The sequence below is a fragment of the Phaenicophaeus curvirostris genome, chromosome 5 (genome assembly GCF_032191515.1).
Source record: "Phaenicophaeus curvirostris isolate KB17595 chromosome 5, BPBGC_Pcur_1.0, whole genome shotgun sequence".
In the NCBI taxonomy this organism is placed as follows: domain Eukaryota; kingdom Metazoa; phylum Chordata; class Aves; order Cuculiformes; family Cuculidae; genus Phaenicophaeus; species Phaenicophaeus curvirostris.
Window position 1 is genome coordinate 54,092,469 of NC_091396.1, and position 18,627 is coordinate 54,111,095.

Here is an 18,627-nt window from a genome sequence, read left to right on the forward strand (position 1 = left end):
GCTCTCTACAACTACCTGAAAGGACATTGTGGAGAGGAGGATGCTGGCCTCTTCTCCCAAGTGATGGGGGACAGGACAAGAGGGAATGGCCTCAAGCTCCGCCAGGGGAGGTTTAGGCTAGACGTTAGGAAAAAATTCTTTACAGAAAGGGTCATTGGGCACTGGAACAGGCTGCCCAGAGAGGTGGTTGAGTCACCTTCCCTGGAGGTGTTTAAGGCATGGGTGGACGAGGTGCTGAGGGATATGGTTTAGTGTTTGGTAGGAACGGTTGGACTCGGTGATCCGGTGGGTCTCTTCCAACCTGGTTATTCTGTGATTCTGTGAATATAGTAGTTTCACCTTCCAGCCATGGGAGAGAAAATAATAGCCTCTTCTCACCCAAGACTCATTTTTATTGAAACAACTATTTAATATAACTTTTTTCCTATTTTTCCTGACATAATTGATATAAATGTCCTTAATGATAACTGAAGAGCGATGGCTATCCTTCCATGGTGTACTTCAAGTTTAGACACCAAAGGCTCTTTTCTTTGTTATTTTAATTTCCTGACAAATTAGGGAGTTGATTTGCGTTAATAATAACTTTTCTTTTGCAAGGTTATTTTTTTCCCAGTCAAGTTGCTCAGGCTGGTTCAACACGAAGCCTCATGAACCTGAATGATGTAGCTGAAAGGGCAGCCACAGGGTGCAAAGGGACAATGAAGGGTGAACGAAGAACAGGAAACTAACATTGCCAAAAAAAGTGTCCACTGATCTGCAACCTCAAATGTGTTAAAGCCCATTAGAGATTCATTTTACAAGGACTGCAAATTAAAAATTAAAATCATAGGGTCAGTGAAAGCAGAACGTTTTAGGAGTGTTTCAGATTCTCCCTCTTTCTCTCCAAAATATCAAATGCCTCCTCAGTGAAACAAAATTGAAAGGACATTCTGAGTAACTTTCAGGGCACGTTTCAGAAATTCCACAAAAGTTACATTTTGATATTCAGTCAGACCAATATACCAAACAAACCCCTTCTAAAAAAGAGAGGGATACAAGCAGTTGCACTGGGCTTGGAAACAACAGACTCAGTGTAGTGGAGATAGATGATGAAGATACTTCTTCGTGGTAGCAAAGCCTGAAAGAGCAGGTAGAAACAGAAGCTTTGAAAATAAGCCTCATGGAGAAGGTATAGAATTTATGAGGAGGATATCTTGTCTGTATTTTTGTTGACGTGTCCCTGACCATGGCAGTGGGGTTGGAACTAGATTATCTTTAAGATCCCTTCCAACCCAAACTATTCTATGATTCTACATATCACAGAAATCCCTCATTTAGAGCAGATGGCTAGTGGGGCTTTGGGCTTTTTCTGTCCTTTGTCCTTGCAGATTAGGCAGTGCAGGTTAATGTCATGACTGTGTGCCTACGCTTTTTAATATTCCATCATTCACTCAAGCAAACCTCATTATAGGAGTTAACATCACAACAGCCTGAGCATTTATCTGTTATGGGCTCCACCCCTTGTTCCTGAGGACTAAATTATCAAGGTTAATATTATAACAATCTCAATGTATACACTAATTACAAATTTCACTCTTAGTTTCTGCAAAACATGTAAGCAGCAAAATCATGAGTTTAAGATATGCATTACGACATCCCTCCCTTGCTGCCATAATGTTGATTTCTGGAGTTAACGGTGCAATAATCTGGATGCTTACTACATATTTCAGGCTTTGTCCTTGCAAAACACATAACCAAAATGGTTGTAGCACTTTAAGTTAATCCCTATACCTTAGCATACAAGCAAATGTTTAGCATAGTACCAGCGAAGACTAACACCGCTAGTGAAGGTACTAATAGATTCATGAGTCTAGTAGCTTTAGGGCTTTGTCCAGATCCTAAACAGGCTGTGAAAACTGGTCATCTGATGCAGCATGTGCATTTCCCCATTTGGAGAGTAAAGTAATGCACCAAATGGCTTAGCTGTCCTGGAACTTACTGACTTCCCGTAGTTAGCATTAACTGAGATCTGATCTTTATTTTCCCTGCCCTTCCATTTCTTAGCTCACAGCTCTTGATCCTTAAAGAGATTTTTGTCCCATTTTATCTTATCTTGCTTCTATTCTTTCAAGAATATCCACACTAGCCAGCATGTACTGCTGTAGCATGGAGACTTTCTCTCCTCACACAATCCTTATTCTAAGATTAACTGCACTCTTGGACTCTAAATGTTACCCTTGGCAGAAAACAGGTGTGAGATTATCAGCAAGCCCTCCACATTTTGTGTATCCCACTGCCTTTTCATGTAAACATAGTCAACAGCCCATAAACTACAGTTGATTAACCCCTTCTTCCCAGTCCTTCCATGAGGGTATTTTGATTGCAGCATTGGCAGGATCAGGCCATATCTCAATGTATCCCTGCATCAGTTGACTCCTAAGCCTTCCTGCCTTGGCCTGGGCAGTGTCTACAAGAAGCACAGGTCTGGCTGCCACCACTATGGGACAGGAGATCCTGCAGGCGCCCACTATCAAAACCTTACCATTTATGAACAATACTATTAGCAAAAAAATATATTCTGGAACAAGACAAAACAATGACTGACAAAGTTTTAAGTCACCATCAAGGAGGAGGAAGCTAAAAGTAGGAGGTAGGTTGCAGCAGAGATAAATGCATCCCTCACAGGAGTCCCCCATGGTCAGTGATGACAGATTGCTTTTGCTGGACAGTGTTTAAATCCAAACTGTCAGATACAATCTTTTTGAGCGAGCTAGCTGAGATATTAGCCCTGTCTAACATTGCACAGAAAGCATTTATATGGATTGTATGAAGGAGTAATATCTATTTTCACTGAATTGTGATAATCAATGGCAAATAAATATCACTTCCTTTTCTAAACAGTGGCTGTATAAATCATAATATATTCTGTAAGCAAATACTTTAAATGAGCTTCCTGTGCTATAGAGAACAGCACCAAACACACATTTAAATGGGGTTTATAAATTAGTCATTAACACATTTTACCTTGTTCTCTCTTACATTTCTACCAATAATTTATGGAAGGGTTTGAGCTAAGGATATAAGAAGCAGGTCACCAGAAGCCAGTCACATCCTAACTAGCCCCTGTGCCCTGTCCCTACACCACAGAAATGTATGTTATTCATTTTTAAGTATTCTAGAGCTTTCCTTTCTGAAAAAAAAATACTGTAGAAGAGAACTATTGTAGGAAAAATATCATAAATCAGTAGGCAGTTTTTGATCTGTAATTTGCTGTAAATTAGTCCTGTTTATTGTTTTTCTATTAGTCATATAATGAGGAAAGGGCATAGAAATTGCTAAAATAACCTTTATGAACACTCACTGAATTACTAATGAACAACTTATTAAATATAAGCATACATCCAACCTCAAAGCATGAAATAATGCAATTACTTATAATTCTTTCTGATGGTTCACAGCCCATGACCTGTAGAAGACACAGCTTCTGCTAATTGCATCGCCCAAGAGAACTTCTCTGCTCTCAGATGACCTTTTGTTGACCATCCATTAGTATTTCACTTCCTATCTGGTTTTACAGCATTCAGTGCCAGCATACACAGAAAGGGAGACTTGAAACTGCTGTTTGCAATTTGTCAGTGGCATCTCTCACAGCCACAAAAATTGAGCTTTGAGATATTTGTTTATGAATGCCAGCACCTTAATTCCCCAGGCTTTGCTATAGAGAGATTAATTGCAGAAAAGTATGGTTGTCTGGGGTCTTATTTAAGAACTCACAACATCAAAGATATAAAAACTCACAACATCAAAGATATAAAAAAATCAGGTTAAAAATGACTTGCATTTTATTAAATAGGAACATAGGAGACAGCATTAAAAGTTTCTATAAATATATCAAAAGTAAAAGGATAGTGGAGGAAAGTCTAGGCCTGTTACCAAAAGGAAAAGGGAACAAATAACTCAAAGAATGATGAAAATCTCAATTATGACTCTGCCTTAGTCCTCTCAGAAATTAAGATTATGATCTGATACTTAACATTATTTGTCTGAATAACTAGATTTATGTGAATTTGTAAAGAAGAAATTAAAGAATATATGGAGGTGCACTAATTGGCAGGATCATATATAACCCATCCTGGCATGGTTCAGGAATTAGGAGAGGAAACCTTTGCTATCAGTTTTTATGTCTGTGAAATCAAGGAGAATGAGGACTCTTCAGAAGCTCAGAGAGGGCAAAACAAAATACACAATTAAGAGGCAGAGATACCAGGACCCAGTGATTTACAGATCTGCCGTTCACACTTACATGCCCAGAAGACACGACAGCAAAATGTTAAATAATCCGTATATACACATATGAAGTGTATAAAGAATAAAAAAGTGATAAGGAACTGCCTATATAAACTTGTCAAGAATAAAGTTGTGTCAGACTAAGCCAATCTGGACCAATGGATAAAGCAAAAGCAATGTATCAGGCACATCTGGGTTTCAATGACACTTCGGTATTGTGCTGACATATGAACAAATAAAGTCACAGAAAAATGCATTAGGGTTGCAGGTATCCTGCTAACCCTGGAATGACTCAAACAAAAGATTTCTAACAAAAACATTTACAGCCTACAGTAGTTGCTTGCACCTGGAAGATGGAAAGGGGACATAAACCAGAATACTGCCATTGTTGCATAGCACATGCTGCAGATGGCATTTGCTGTGTCATAAAGAAGCACCACCTACACATTGCCTAGTTGCTGGTTGAAAACAATCGGAAGTCAAAAGGATACAAGTGTCTCAAGACTGAGATGGTTCTAACAATAAGGCTAATGAAGAAGCACAATAGAGGATGGAGTCGTGTTCCTGTAGTTAGATATGGGCTTGAAAAGTGAAGGCTTTGAGAGAATAAACTTGCAGAATGAGAATATGTTGTTACCCATTTTATGCAAATCCTGTCCTTTGCTCAAGTATTGAAATATCAGAAAAGTACATTGCTGGCATTTTGTTCTGCACCTTTTGGTCCATTTTTAAGCCTCCTTGTATTTCAAGGTTCTCATTCCCACTCCCTGTTTTATACAGTTGACCTGTCCTGCCTGACACCTCTGTTATAAATTTTACAGTATTTACCGACATGTGGTCCTCATTTTTCCTTTTGGTTCTCAAGCAATGTAGTGCTTAATTAAATCCAGCAGTCAAAAGTCTATACATATCGAGCACTGACACTTATCAACCACCAAATCCAGAGTACAAATGAGAACACTACCCTTTCAGGAATTACAAATGTGTCCCCTTTTTACTGCCAAGTTACCAGTTGAATGAAACAAATGTCTTAATTAAAAATACATCTGAAAATCTTCCAGTCAAACCATAATATAAAGAGCAGTATTTTAAAGATGTGGAGAAAGGCAAATGGGATTTCTGTTACCCAGTCCAGAAAAATGAATTATACATATGTGGGAAGTCAGTCTTTTATTTGATTAATATGTCAGCATTTTTTTAATCAGAGCACAACAAGAAAAAGTGCAATTAACATTTTAACAGTAATAAGTGGATGCTGAACCCTCAAGTTCTGCTTAGTAATATTTAAGCACATATCTGACATTTATGCCTATAAATAAGTCCCTGTAGGACCCCAAGCTGTTCTAACTGATAGAACATTTACAGCATAACACCTGGTATCCCAATTGTGCCCTTGTACCCAAATTGGCTCACTGCAGCCTAACTGCAAGTTGTTCCTGGCTTACATGACAGCCACAATCTTTGCCAAACTGCCAACCTTCCCACTGCACCCCTACTAAAACCAAGTTCCCTGTCAAAGATCCAACCGTGTATCTTTCCTGTGACTTGCTTGCAGAAAGCATTTGTAACACAGAGACAGAAATACACAGGTGATTCCCATGAGAAGCCGATAGCTTCATTGCTTGCAAACACTGATCCTTGCTCCTGCAGCTTTCTCAGGGCAAACTACAGCTGCAAACCGAATGTCTGCAGTGGCAGTTATAACATTTAGGGGAAAATATGGTGTTGTTGGTGGAGGAAGTGCCACTGAATTCCATCCAATTTTTGCTGTACAGGAGAGACTATAGTATGTTGAAGGTCGTGCCACAGAACTAGCTGCTTAACAATGAATAACATGAAACTCACAAGGCACTTCTGTCCTTTAGGAGACTATAGCTCTCAACATAAAAAGGTAAGAAGTAACAAGTAGCAAAAAAGACTTCCTGCATCTTGATTCTAGTGAATAAAGTCTGGTAAATGTTCTCTTTGTTTAACCTTTTGGTTACAATGTCTGCTGTTGCCTTATCCCACTTAAAATTGGTTTATGCCCTTGGTAGCAGTTTATCCTGTGAAACTCTCAGCAAGCTTGCAGGGTGTCTATGAGACAGCAACCCAGAGCCTGTTCAAAGCCATGGTTTTTAGGACAGGAGAAAAGGCAGAGTCAGATTTTCTTATTTTATCTTTTGCAGTAATGAGATAAATGCAGCAATTTCACATCACCTTTTTCTTTTTCTCTGTACAGAAATGGTTTCCATCACAACTGAAAATGTTACACAATTCTACAACATCGTGGCCACCCAAGACTACACAGTTAGCCCAGCAAATTTCCAAAATAATTCAGGAGTGCATCAGCTGAATACATATATATGTATTAATTCGGATATATGGAAGTGGCTACAGGACTTTCAGCCTGCATTCCTCTGGTTTATATTTATTCTAGGAGCAATAGGAAATTCCTTTGTCCTCATCGTCCTCTGTTTCCATAAGAGTCGTTGCACAGTGGCTGAAATTTACCTAGCAAACATGGCACTTGCTGATCTAATGTTAGTCTGTTCATTGCCTTTCTGGGCCATTAATATTTCTAATAACTTTCACTGGCCTTTTGGCCTGTTCCTCTGTAAAGTTGTCAACATAGTGAGTATCATGAACTTTTATTCTAGCATTTATTTCCTGACACTGGTAAGTATTGACCGCTATCTGGCCTTGGTGAAAACCATGTCTCTTGGAAGGATGCGACGAACTGTATGTGCCAAATGGAATAGCTTTATAATCTGGGCATGTGCATTGCTCATGTGTTCACCCGCAATGGTGTTCCGAAATGTAAAGTATTATGAAGAACTCAACATCACAGCCTGTGGTCTTGTTTACCCAGACAGAAATTGGCATCCTATAAGCAACTGCTTGCTAAATATCGTGGGCTTTGTGATCCCACTCTGTGTAGTTACCTATTGTACTGTGCAAATCATCAAAACCTTACGAAGTAGTGAGCTACAGAAACTGAGGTTAATCCAAACAGAGAGGAGAGCCACCACGCTGGTCCTTGCTGTGCTCTTGCTGTTCATTGTTTGCTGGCTTCCATTCCAAATCAGCACGTTCATCGACACAATCTGTTACCTCACACGCACTCTTAAATGCCTGGAAGAAATCAATGACATAGTGACCCAGGTAGCTACATACTGTTCCTTTAGCAACAGCTGCCTGAACCCAGTCCTGTATGTAATTGTTGGGAAGCATTTTCAGAAGAAGGCCATGGAATTCTACAAGGACTTGTTCCCAAAGTGGTGCAGAAAATCACAGTCTCCGCAGATGGAAAACTCCCTGGACACTTTGAGAACTTCCATTTCAAGTGAATACTCAAGGAAAAAGTCTGTTTTACCATTACCACAGTAGAAAAATTTGTTCATTACAGGAAGAAAAGCCTTCTAACATATTGGTTTACACTACTACCCACCTGCTACTGGTCCACAGAATAAATATGTGATAGTATTTATCATCTGTATGAAATCAGTGTTTTGATCTTAATGGAGACTCTATACAGAGACCGGCTTCTGATGTTATTGGACATTTTTCATGATTTAATCCTACTTTGTAGCATAGTTGCATTTTCATGTCTGAATAGTATTTGATGCATGTATCATTTGAAATGTTTGCATTTCTAAGGTGCACATTTATGTACACGCATTCTCTGAATAGATCCCCAGTATAGAAACTATTGTCAGGATTGTGCAGCTACTGAAGGTATGTATAAAGTTTGTTAGACTGGATTTTTGATAGGAGGGGCTTGTATTTGAATACGTTCTGGTAAATGAATCCTGTAAGACTATTATTCAAATGGATTTTTAGATGTGGCTACCTACTGAATTTTTACTTTCTCTGTTCAACCATCTAAATCTTTTTTGAGATATCAATTGACAAGCTGTGCCTATTTGCAACTGCTCCACTCCTACTAGTTACAGGTCTACATTAGCTTGTATGTAGCTCAAAAAAGGTAAAGCAGCAGTGGAAGGAGGACTACTCCCAGCTGCATGATGTTATCTCAGTTTTCTTTGTAGCAGGAGATTCTTTTCCCCTTCTGCATTGGGGTAAAAGCATTCACTTACTCCTTTCGAGTGAGTGAATGTTATTTACATACATGCCTACACTTCAGCTCAGAGACATTTTTTAATATTCACAAAGCATCATTAATATCTGTGTTGTTATTTATTGGAAATGTAAAAGCTCAGAATAACTGGTGTAATCTCACAAACAGAAGAAAGTAGAAGCTGAAAATGTGAAAAAGAACATCACCTACCAGCCTTAGGAGTCTACTGAAGTTAATGGGAGCCTTGCAAGTTCAGAGTATGCAAGAATGACCTTTTCAGAGTCTAGTAATACATACATTTTATTTGTAGGGTTAATCTAAGTGATTTTAATACAAAATATCTGGACCAGGTTTATGATCCAAGTTTAGTTTACAGAGAAGATAAACTCAGACTGTACTGAACTGTCAGTGTGCAATTTTAGCTCTAGGAACCTTGATCAAAAACTGAGTTGGAGATGATCTAAAATCTTCAAAAACTAGCACAGCCCTTATTATTTTCAAAGCACTTAAGGTTATAGCCTTAAAAACAGCAAGGGTAATGCAGTTTGGTGACATGTAAAATCAAATTACTACTGCATGGTCTTTATTATTTAAAGCTTGAATGGAGCAATAAAGTTCCATTTAAGATGGGAAATTTGTATTAAAACTTCAAATAATTAAACCTAAAAATGGTCTAGAAGTGTGTGGAAGTGCTATAAAAGCTGTGAGATTTAGATCCTTGTAGATGATTTATAGGCAATTTCCACAGGTGTCCTTTAATAATCCAGTATAATCCTACATCACAAATACTTCTATTGTTCATACTTTAAATTATCCAAGATATCTATGATGAAAGACCAAGGCTTTCTTTTATCTGCAGTGTTATCGATACTGTCTCATTCACGAGCATGCTGTTCATGCATAATGAGAATAATATAAATGTATATATAAAAGAAACTCCATACAGAGGTTTTGAGGCAATGGAAGATATTTTTGAGTATTTGGTACTGAGAAGTAAAATATGATAATGTTATTATCTTAATATGGCATTAATTTAAATCGTGAAAATATATAGACACCGTATTTTGCTATGCAGTAAGGATGTACAACAGAAAATAAACTGCTTTAAGATGTGGAATTTGCTGTCATTTTCTTCTGTAGCCTGTATCCTGTTACTCAGGAATGACTTGTCAGAAGTGCAACTGTTATAGGTTCTTTCTTTCATTTCCCATTGTACCATAGGAAAGTGAGCTGAAACCACACAATTTTAACTATTTTCAAAGATTTAAATCTTAAAAGCTGTTAGCACAAACAGATGATGTAAGTTGTGGACAGGACAAGGTTGCTCTTTTCCTGTCAGGGTTTCTGTGAAGAAGTCAGGATCTTAGTTCAGGTCTCCTAAATCCCCAAGTAGTACTTGAGCCATTAAACCACTCATTCACTCCATTCTTCTGTCAGCACATTGTGGGTTTCCAGCCTATATTGGCTCCTTCTATTTTTTGCTGCTTCAGCCTTGGTAAACTGGAGTTGGTAGAGGCTGGTTATTCCTGCACTGTGATGCTACCAGGGTCATTTATTAGGAACTGTAAATCACTGCACCAGAGTTTGAGCTCTCCTTAGTGACCACTGTATTTCAGAGAACCACAGAATCATAGAACTGCTTGGTTGGAGAAGACCTTTGAGACCATCAAGCCCAACCTTACCTGTCCACTACTAAACCATATCCCTTCACAGATGGTGACTCCACCATTTCCTTGTTGAACTGACAAGGCCTGATCAACCAGCCTGAAAAGATACGGGTGACCCATGGATGGTTTGTATTGCATTGCTATGTGTACTGCTCCTTCTGTAACTTTTCACGTTGCTATTATCAGTAGAATTGTGCTGTGCTATTCTTAATACATATGAGTATGAGAAAATGTTTCATTATCAGTGGAACTGTGCTGTGTGAGAAAGTGTTTCATGGCTGGCATTATGAGTGGAATTGGGCTGTGCCACCTTAATAGTAGCTTCTCAAGGAGAAGAGAAGAGAAGAGAAGAGAAGAGAAGAGAAGAGAAGAGAAGAGAAGAGAAGAGAAGAGAAGAGAAGAGAAGAGAAGAGAAGAGAAGAGAAGAGAAGAGAAGAGAAGAGAAGAGAAGAGAAGAGAAGAGAAGAGAAGAGAAGAGAAGAGAAGAGAAGAGAAGAGAAGAGAAGAGAAGAGAAGAGAAAAGCTATCAACACCCTGGCTAACCAATCAGCATGAGTATGGATGCTGTGTGAAAAAGAGAGGAGCTGTGCAGGAGTGTTGCATCTCTACAGCCCCTTCGCTTAAAGATAAAAGATAATCAGCTGCTTCCTCCTCTCCTCTTCTGGGATCTTGGCCATGTTCTAGGAGGATGAAGGGCAGTAAACAGCTGGGGCCAAACTCTGTTTTTTCGGGTGATGTAAGTTGTTTAAAAGTATAAAAGGTATAAAAGCTAAGCCCCTCGTGGCAATTATTTAGAGACCTCACCTATGAGTGTACACACTGTGTAAGCCCTGCCAGTTGTCCAGGGTCAGGCTCTCCAAATCCTCTCTGGAAAAGGGGGCTCACTGGCAACTGTGGATCTGGATGATGATGACGATAAATGGGACAATTGGTGACATATCCTTCTTAATCACTATACTTCTTTTCTTGTAGTACTGATTAGACATATTGCCTTTAAAAGCTGTTACTGTTAACTTATTGGTGATCACTACTAATCATTTGTCACCTTTTCTTTCCTTGCTATACAATGGCTTCTAGTTCCTCCTGTTTGTTACCCACACTGTGTGCATTAGTGTAGACGCACTGTAGTTGAGCTGTTGATCCCATCATGCTCCTAAGGAACATAGTCTTAATTCATAAGTTGCTATTCACTGTAGTTTCTAACCCATCATTTGCATCTTTGCTGCCACATGCAGTGCTACCTCCCACTTCCCCAGAGATGGCAGACCAAATGGCCTTGCTATCATACCATCTCTCAGAAACTGGAGTACCATTCACAGGCTTTTTTCTATCAAGCCTCATTTTGCCTGCCCTTTCATATCTAGTTTAAAATTTTATTGATGGTCCCTGCTAAATTCTTAGTAACCGTCCTTTTGATCCCTGGGGACAGGTGCACTCCATCCTTTGTCAGCAAGTGTTGTGTTGTGTAGGCAACCCATGGTCAAAAATCCCAAACTTTTGCTCCTCACACCAGGTTTAGAGCCAGGTATTTATTCCCTAGCTTTTCCTACTCCTTCCCTAAAGAGCCAGAACTCAGAAGATCTTTTGGATTTCTGCCATTTGTATATATTATGTAAAGTGTGTAATAATTGAGCAAAAAGTCTTATCTCTGCCTTCATCAACATATTTGTTTAATCTTTCTGATCAGAGAATTCCAGATAGTATTTGTAAATTCCTATGCAGCTCTAGAGAATGCGTACTTTTTGCAGGAAATCCAACGCAGGCAGGGTGGCTAAAAATCACATAAGCTTAAAAGATAAACTCGTGCTGTGAGCATCCTGAGTTGAAGGCACCAATATAAAAATATGTTTTAATGATGAGTACACTGCAAAAGCCTTTTAACTGTTGACTCTAATGCAGATGTTTTAAAATTAATCCTTCACATCCCTGTAATTTTTGTCCATAACATCTGTGCAAAATGTTAAATCTCACCAAATAACTATAAGCTTTCTAAAATTTGAAACGAAGACCCAGACTGCAAAGAAATCATGAATTAAATCCATTTTTGTATGAAGGTGCAGCTTCTTACATGGACTTGTTCTAAGTTGTTTAACAACTGAAGCTACAGCAGTATCTATTCATTTCATCATTATTACTGCCAAATGTATAGGCTCCCAATTTTAAACCTCTGTCCACTACTGAAAAACATCCAAAGATGGCAAGGAAAAACAACAAAAAGTAAGAAATCAGATTTACAAGTAGGAGTTGGATTTGCAAACAGTGATGAGTTTTCTAAGACTATGTTCTTTATCATTTAAATTTTATGCACAACTGCAGTTTTCTGTTCAGAGTCTGTGAGTAAATGTGGATGTTGGCAGCTCCTAGAGATTCATGTCTAAGCAAAGATGAAAACCAGACTTCTTGTTATTGCCTAAACGTTCTTCTTTATGGAAAAAGTAACCTCAACACTGAAATTCACTGACATAAGAAAAGGGGAAGTTTTGGAAAGCCTGTGACAAAGATGTGTTGTATTACGCTTACCTTAATGAGTCAGCATGTTGTTTAGAGATTCTTCTCCTGTAAGTTATCAGGATTCCTTAGGTAGCATGTAATTAATAAAAAGTCACATTGCATGTCTTCAGCAAAATTAATGTTTTGATAAAAATATTAAAAAAATCATTCTGATAGAAGTGCAGAAGTATGCATTTTTATGCTGTTTAATTTATTTAATAAAATAAGTAAATGCTTAAGTAAGAAGTTGTTTAAATAAAAGAAGTATTTATACATTTTACATCTTCAAATTAAGTGTCGAGTTCTTTAGTGTTTTCTCTAGTGTGACTGTGTAACCAGAACAATTTTTCAAATTTATCAATTTTACCAGTGTTTACATAACTCTAACTCAGTATCTTCTTAATGCATAAAAAGTTGGAATAAAAGTATTTATCATGGTGACAGGGAAGTTTCTAATAAGATACCACTGTGCAACCTTGCATGGCTTTTCATTTTAACTCGCTTATAAAACAAGAATGGACACAGTTGAATAAGAATTTAGAGAGAGGATAAATGTATTGGGTAAGTAGCCAATGGGAAGAATATTTTCATATAAGTAAATAATATTCCACTCCCTTGATAATTTCTCACTGTTTTTTAAAAAAAGGTTGAAAAAAATATTGTTTACACAGATATACTTAGGAGAGATTTTTATTTACAATCTGAGATGGATCAGATATGATTTTTTTAAAAAATATTGTTCTAGTCGGGGAACAATCAGAATGAAAAAGATAAAAATAACTGACAAACAACCGGTCTCAGGCTACAAGATCTCAGCAGGTAACCACGTAAAAACAAGCTTGTTTATCGATGCAAGCCTGAGGAAATATATCAGTCATCACGGAATCGTTGAATGCCAGGTTGGAAGGGACTTCAAGGATCATCTGGTCCAACCTTTGTAAGTGATATATCATGCACTACTGAGAAGTAATATTTACAGGTTCTTATGCCCACTCCTCTAGCATGGTGCAAAAGACACCTGTTTTCAAAAACAGTGTATGGGCTGACATGGGGTTTAATGGATCCAAGTTTCAGCAGTGCCTCTCATACATCTAATGTACTTTAACCCTAGCTATTTGGCATGGTCCTCCCCCAGGCTGGCAGAGGAAGGAACTTCCAAACCAACAAAAACTTGATTCAAAAGCTGTCTTTCTGTGCGTTGGCACTGAGAGCTGTTGTTAAAATTGTCATTGTTAAGGACATAGTTAATCATACAAAGGAAGTTCTGTTTTCCAACGACCTGTACTTGAGAACTTCAGTAAGTTGTCGCAGGAGGAAAAAGACATGGCGTATGGCTTACATGATTTCACAATGGGAATGAAATAATGTAATATTTCACATGCCTTGAAAATTACTGTAGCTGACATTTAGAGAAGTAAAAAAAAAACTCCTGGGGCTTTCTTCCAAACTGTAACATCACACACGTCATACATGACCAACAAAGCATTCAGACAGCACTCAGACACTCATTTGTGCCTCAGGATTTATCTCTGAATTCTTTCAGTATCCTCTGTACTGCTTTTTATCAACTGTTGCTGAATTTGAAACTTTGCCTCAACTGGCAGGAAGAACAAGAAGTAGGTATGTCTATCTGGTTTTAATGTCTTACCTTTATTAAAATTGTTACAAATCTTTTGTGCTCTCAGTTCTGATCTGTACAGTCTAGTAAGAATTTCCCTTTCTTTTTCACCGTGAAACTAAATCTGAAGGTCAGGACTTGTTCTCCCTAATTGTGTAAAGATATTATTCATTTGATGAAACTTCTTTATAGCTGAACATACTTGGCTGACTATAGAACTTCCTCTTTCAAAGTCATCTTTACATTTAAGACTGTTCCCAAAGCTCAGGTTGTATTTATTTAGTGTTTCTAGAACACATGATCCTACCTGAGTAATATGTATTAACAGTAATTATGGTAATACATAGAAATTAATCAGGCAAAGGTTAAAAGTCATTATTTGCATAAAAGATGACAAATGTGTTAAGTACATCAGTTGAAAACCATTCATGTGGTTAATTGCCATTAGCACTAAATACTTAAAAATACATACAGAAGAAAATTGCCTTGGAAAAAGAAAATGAATTGCATTTTCTGTCAAGAAGACATCTGGACTTTTAAGTTTATAAAAGAGTTGTGGCTTGTGGTAGTGTTTGGACACTGGCTAGTAGACTGAAATTTTCCCAATTATGAACTCTACAGAAACTTTATGTATGATTGCTAGATGAACAAGAAGTCAGATTTAGATGTGTCTAAAATCTAAGTTGCTATACATATGTACAGATCTTCTTCCATTATTTCCACACCTTACCCATCTCCTGCTACACAAAGGTTGTACTCCTGCTGTCTCACAAATAGCATCCTTGATGCTAACGAGCCATTTATTTCCTCTACGTATCTTCTCTGCGCTTTAAGATCCTTTAAAGTTACCTTAGTTCATATGAGATAACTGTCACTGAACTAGACAACACTGAGATTGTTGTGAGGGAAGATGTTCAAAGCCAAAGAGCTGTGTTAACTTGAATTGTAGCCCAGTTCCCTGGCAAGGCTGACAGCTTGAATGCATTGATGAACTCACATAAAACTTTGCTGCTCACTTAATGCCAAAAATGTTCTGTGCTTTGAGTACCAAACTGTGTGATGTGAAATATTAGCACTTAAGTAATTCCTAGAGACATCACAGAGGTAAGTATTTGTCATGATTTAGCCCAGGTCTGGCTAAATGCAAGCAGCTGTGTTCTGAACTCTGTTCCCCTCCCTTGCCAGGGAAAGGGAAATGAAATAAAACCTCCATCCTTAGCTACCTCCTTGCTGTAAAAATATAGACTCTGAAAGAGCAGAATTAAGTAGCTGTAGCAGAAAGTCAACGTTCAGGATGACTAATTACAAAATACTGATTTTTTTAAATGCATAGTTATGTTTCACACGTTCCATTTTGATATGAAATACTGAAATATTAGATGTCACCACAGGCTTGGTAACGCCTTACCTACCATAATGATTCCCAGACTGAATGTCTGTAAAAAACAAGATCCAGGCATTATGGTTAAGCATGACAACACCAAATTAAAGTTACTGCAGGAGGGAGCTCTAGCAACTCAGGGGATTTTCACAGGAGGATAACGTTTTACCCCTCTCTCGTTTCTGCACAATGTAATGTGAAGTTACTAGAGAGAAATAAAGATATGGCCAACGCTATAAAAGTCTAAATGCTTTGGAGGCTGGTGCTGCCTCTCTCCAGCTGAACTAAAATGAAATTTTTGAACTGAAGAAGAGTGATGTGAAATTGGAGTTGTGTAGGCCTGCCCGGAAGGCAAGATTCTGAGCATAAGATTTTGGAGGCGTAAATGTTTTATTATGACAGCTATTGATATTTGAGGGTAATAAGCTGTCTCGTCTAAAAGTAATTTTGAACCTGATGCTTCGGATGGGAGGAACTGAGAGGGAAAAAAAAGAATGCAAAGTTAATCAAACCAGTGATGCACACAGAGAGTGAGTAGCATTCCCAGTTCTGGGAAAACGGGTATCATCCTGCTAAATTATACATAGCATGGAAAATAAGAGTAAGAGAAAAGGCAGGGAAGGGTGCAAAGCTAGTTTTGTGTCACCAGTGTGACTCCTCCTACTCTCAGGGAGTTGGAATTTGGCTATATCTGTTTCTGTCATCAGTCTGGAGTAGCTATACAGAACTACTTACACTAAATTTGCACTTTCCTTCCTCTGTGCCACTTTAAACAATGAATGCAAACAGAGGAAATTTCATAGGATGTTCCATTCTTGCCAATACTGGGAATATTGCATGCACAAAGCACAGATTGGTCTAGTCTATGATAACGAGTGAGAACTAATAAAGAATTCCCAGCAGTTAAATGTTTGTTCCACCACTGATAGAAGACAAATTTTACTATTCTATGCCTCTTTTTTTCAGTCGCTTTCTCTCATTTCAAAGAGGTCTCCTGTTCACTTCAGAATTAAGAAAAAAAATGATTGAAACTCCTCTACTTAATGATCCTTCCTCAAACCAGAGCGAAAACAAGAGCAACTCAACTATTTGCCCAGACTTGAATGAATGGTGGGAAATTGTGTACTACATAGTGCCCAAGTATATCAACATCATCTGTGTTATTGGAATGCTGGGAAATGTATTTGTTCTCTTCACTTATTTACTGCACAAGGGCCCCCTGAAGACAGCTGAAATCTACCTTACGAACCTAGCTGCTGCTGATCTTATCTTCCTCACATGCCTCCCTTTCTGGGCAGAGAACATCAGGAATGAATTCAACTGGCCATTTGGCAATTTCCTTTGTCGCAGCACCAGTGCATCCATCAGGTTAAACATGTACACCAGCATCTACTTGCTAGTGGCAGTCAGCGTGGATCGCTATTTCACTTTTGTTTGTACCTTGAACCACAGAGAGATACGGAGCAAAACTATGGCCAAAGGGATCTGCATGCTCACTTGGTTCTTTGGTATCCTTCTCAGTGTCCCAACCTTTATGTTTCGGACCGTGAAATATTTTCCTCTGTGGAATATTTCAGCATGCACTTTAGATTTCCCTGCCCCCTCATGGGTATCAGCTGAAAGGTTGGTATACAACATAGTGGGGTTTGTGTTCCCATCTACAGCAATCATCTTCCTTAATTTCTCTACAATTCGCTCCCTACAAAAAAATGCAAGAGAACAAAGAGCACTCAGAACAAAGAGTAACAAGCAGCAGAAAGACACAAAGGCTACCAGGCTGATCTTCACCGTGGTACTGATATTTCTTTTATGCTGGACTCCATACCATTTTTTTGTATTCCTTGATATATTATACCAGACAGAATTGATCAAAGGCTGCTTCTGGGAGGAACTGCTCAACTTCGGTGAGCAGTTTGGTTATACTCTCGCTACCACCAACAGTTGTATCAACCCTGTGATTTATGTCTTTGTTGGAAAATACTTCAGGCAAATGGCTTTAGAAGTTTTTTCACAGCTTATTCCCTGTGGATTTCCTCAGAGCTGGGTATCATTCAAAGAGAAGTCTTCATATTTCAACATGTTTCCAGTCAGGAGTAGTTTAACATAATGGTTCCTTCTTCATTTTGATGAAGATTACTCTTATTTCAAATGGCATTAAAAATGAATATAAATTGCACTCATATGGCATTCACAGACTAAGCTAATTATTTATTAAAGTAAATCACTTGACTGCTTATTTGTCCTCAGGTTTGCTTTTTTTTTTTCTGTGTTATCTATCCAAATGGATAACATGTGATACCAGAATTTTATACCAAATAATCTAAACTGTCCTATCAATTACCAGTGGCTTGAAAGAAAAACTCATTGACAATATATCAGAAGTCTGGTTTCTTTACAGAAAGCCACAAGCTGGTTGAACATTTTACTGCATTGTATCTGTGATGACAACTACTACACCACCAGTAACACTATTAGTAAAATGATAACGTGTATTACAGGGTAAATAAGAGTTCAATCTTCAGCTGATAGATGCATTTAAGCCATTATAAAATAGCTCCAGTTATTTTTAACAACACCTTAAATATTTTGCCCTTTCACAGCAGTATATGGAAAACTCAAATAATTGTCTGTGCATGTCAAATATATTCAGTATATAAATATTGTATGAGACAATGGATCACGATGTGCAGGAGTTGTAAAAAAAGCAAAGCAACTTGGTAACCTCCTCAAAATCCGACTTCTTTTTTTGATCCGGTAAAATTTTACACAGTTACTCATCAAGTAAAGATAACTTTTTTTACATGTGAAATAAACAGTGATGGACATTGATTTTATTATTTTGGAATATCTCTCATCTGAAGCAAATCCTTAAATATACATTTATATTTTTATGAATCAAAATTAATAAACTCCGTAACATGCCATTTTACAACATAGTATTGTTCATTCTTAAAACTATTTTGTATTTTATCTCTTTCCTTGTTCCTTTGGGGAAGGGCAATTATAGAATTCTGTGATTAAAAATTCTTGTTGCTACCAGAATATAAACTCTGGTGGTAGCAGTGGCCATCATAGTAATTATAACTACATAACAATAAGACACTGGGTGGAAGATAAGAAAAATACTTCTTTTCCATCACAGTTT

The 18,627-nt window shown here is 37.9% G+C and overlaps 1 protein-coding gene across 9 annotated transcripts in view; it reads left to right on the top strand.

Moving 5' to 3' along the window:
• BDKRB2 (bradykinin receptor B2) overlaps positions 1-18,335 on the top strand; it is a 37,761-nt gene extending 19,426 nt beyond the window's left edge. For 6 of the 9 annotated variants that reach the window (XM_069858762.1, XM_069858763.1, XM_069858764.1 and 3 more), the window contains one exon: positions 6,488-8,545. In XM_069858762.1, coding sequence (XP_069714863.1) covers positions 6,490-7,635 — 1,146 coding nt within the window. In that variant the 5' untranslated portion in view covers positions 6,488-6,489 and the 3' untranslated portion in view covers positions 7,636-8,545. Of the gene's footprint in view, positions 1-6,487; positions 8,546-13,511; positions 14,104-16,448 lie in introns of those variants that run through there. The other 3 variants (XM_069858767.1, XM_069858769.1, XM_069858768.1) reach the window with 3 other exon arrangements.
• The last annotated feature ends 292 nt before the right edge of the window (positions 18,336-18,627 follow it).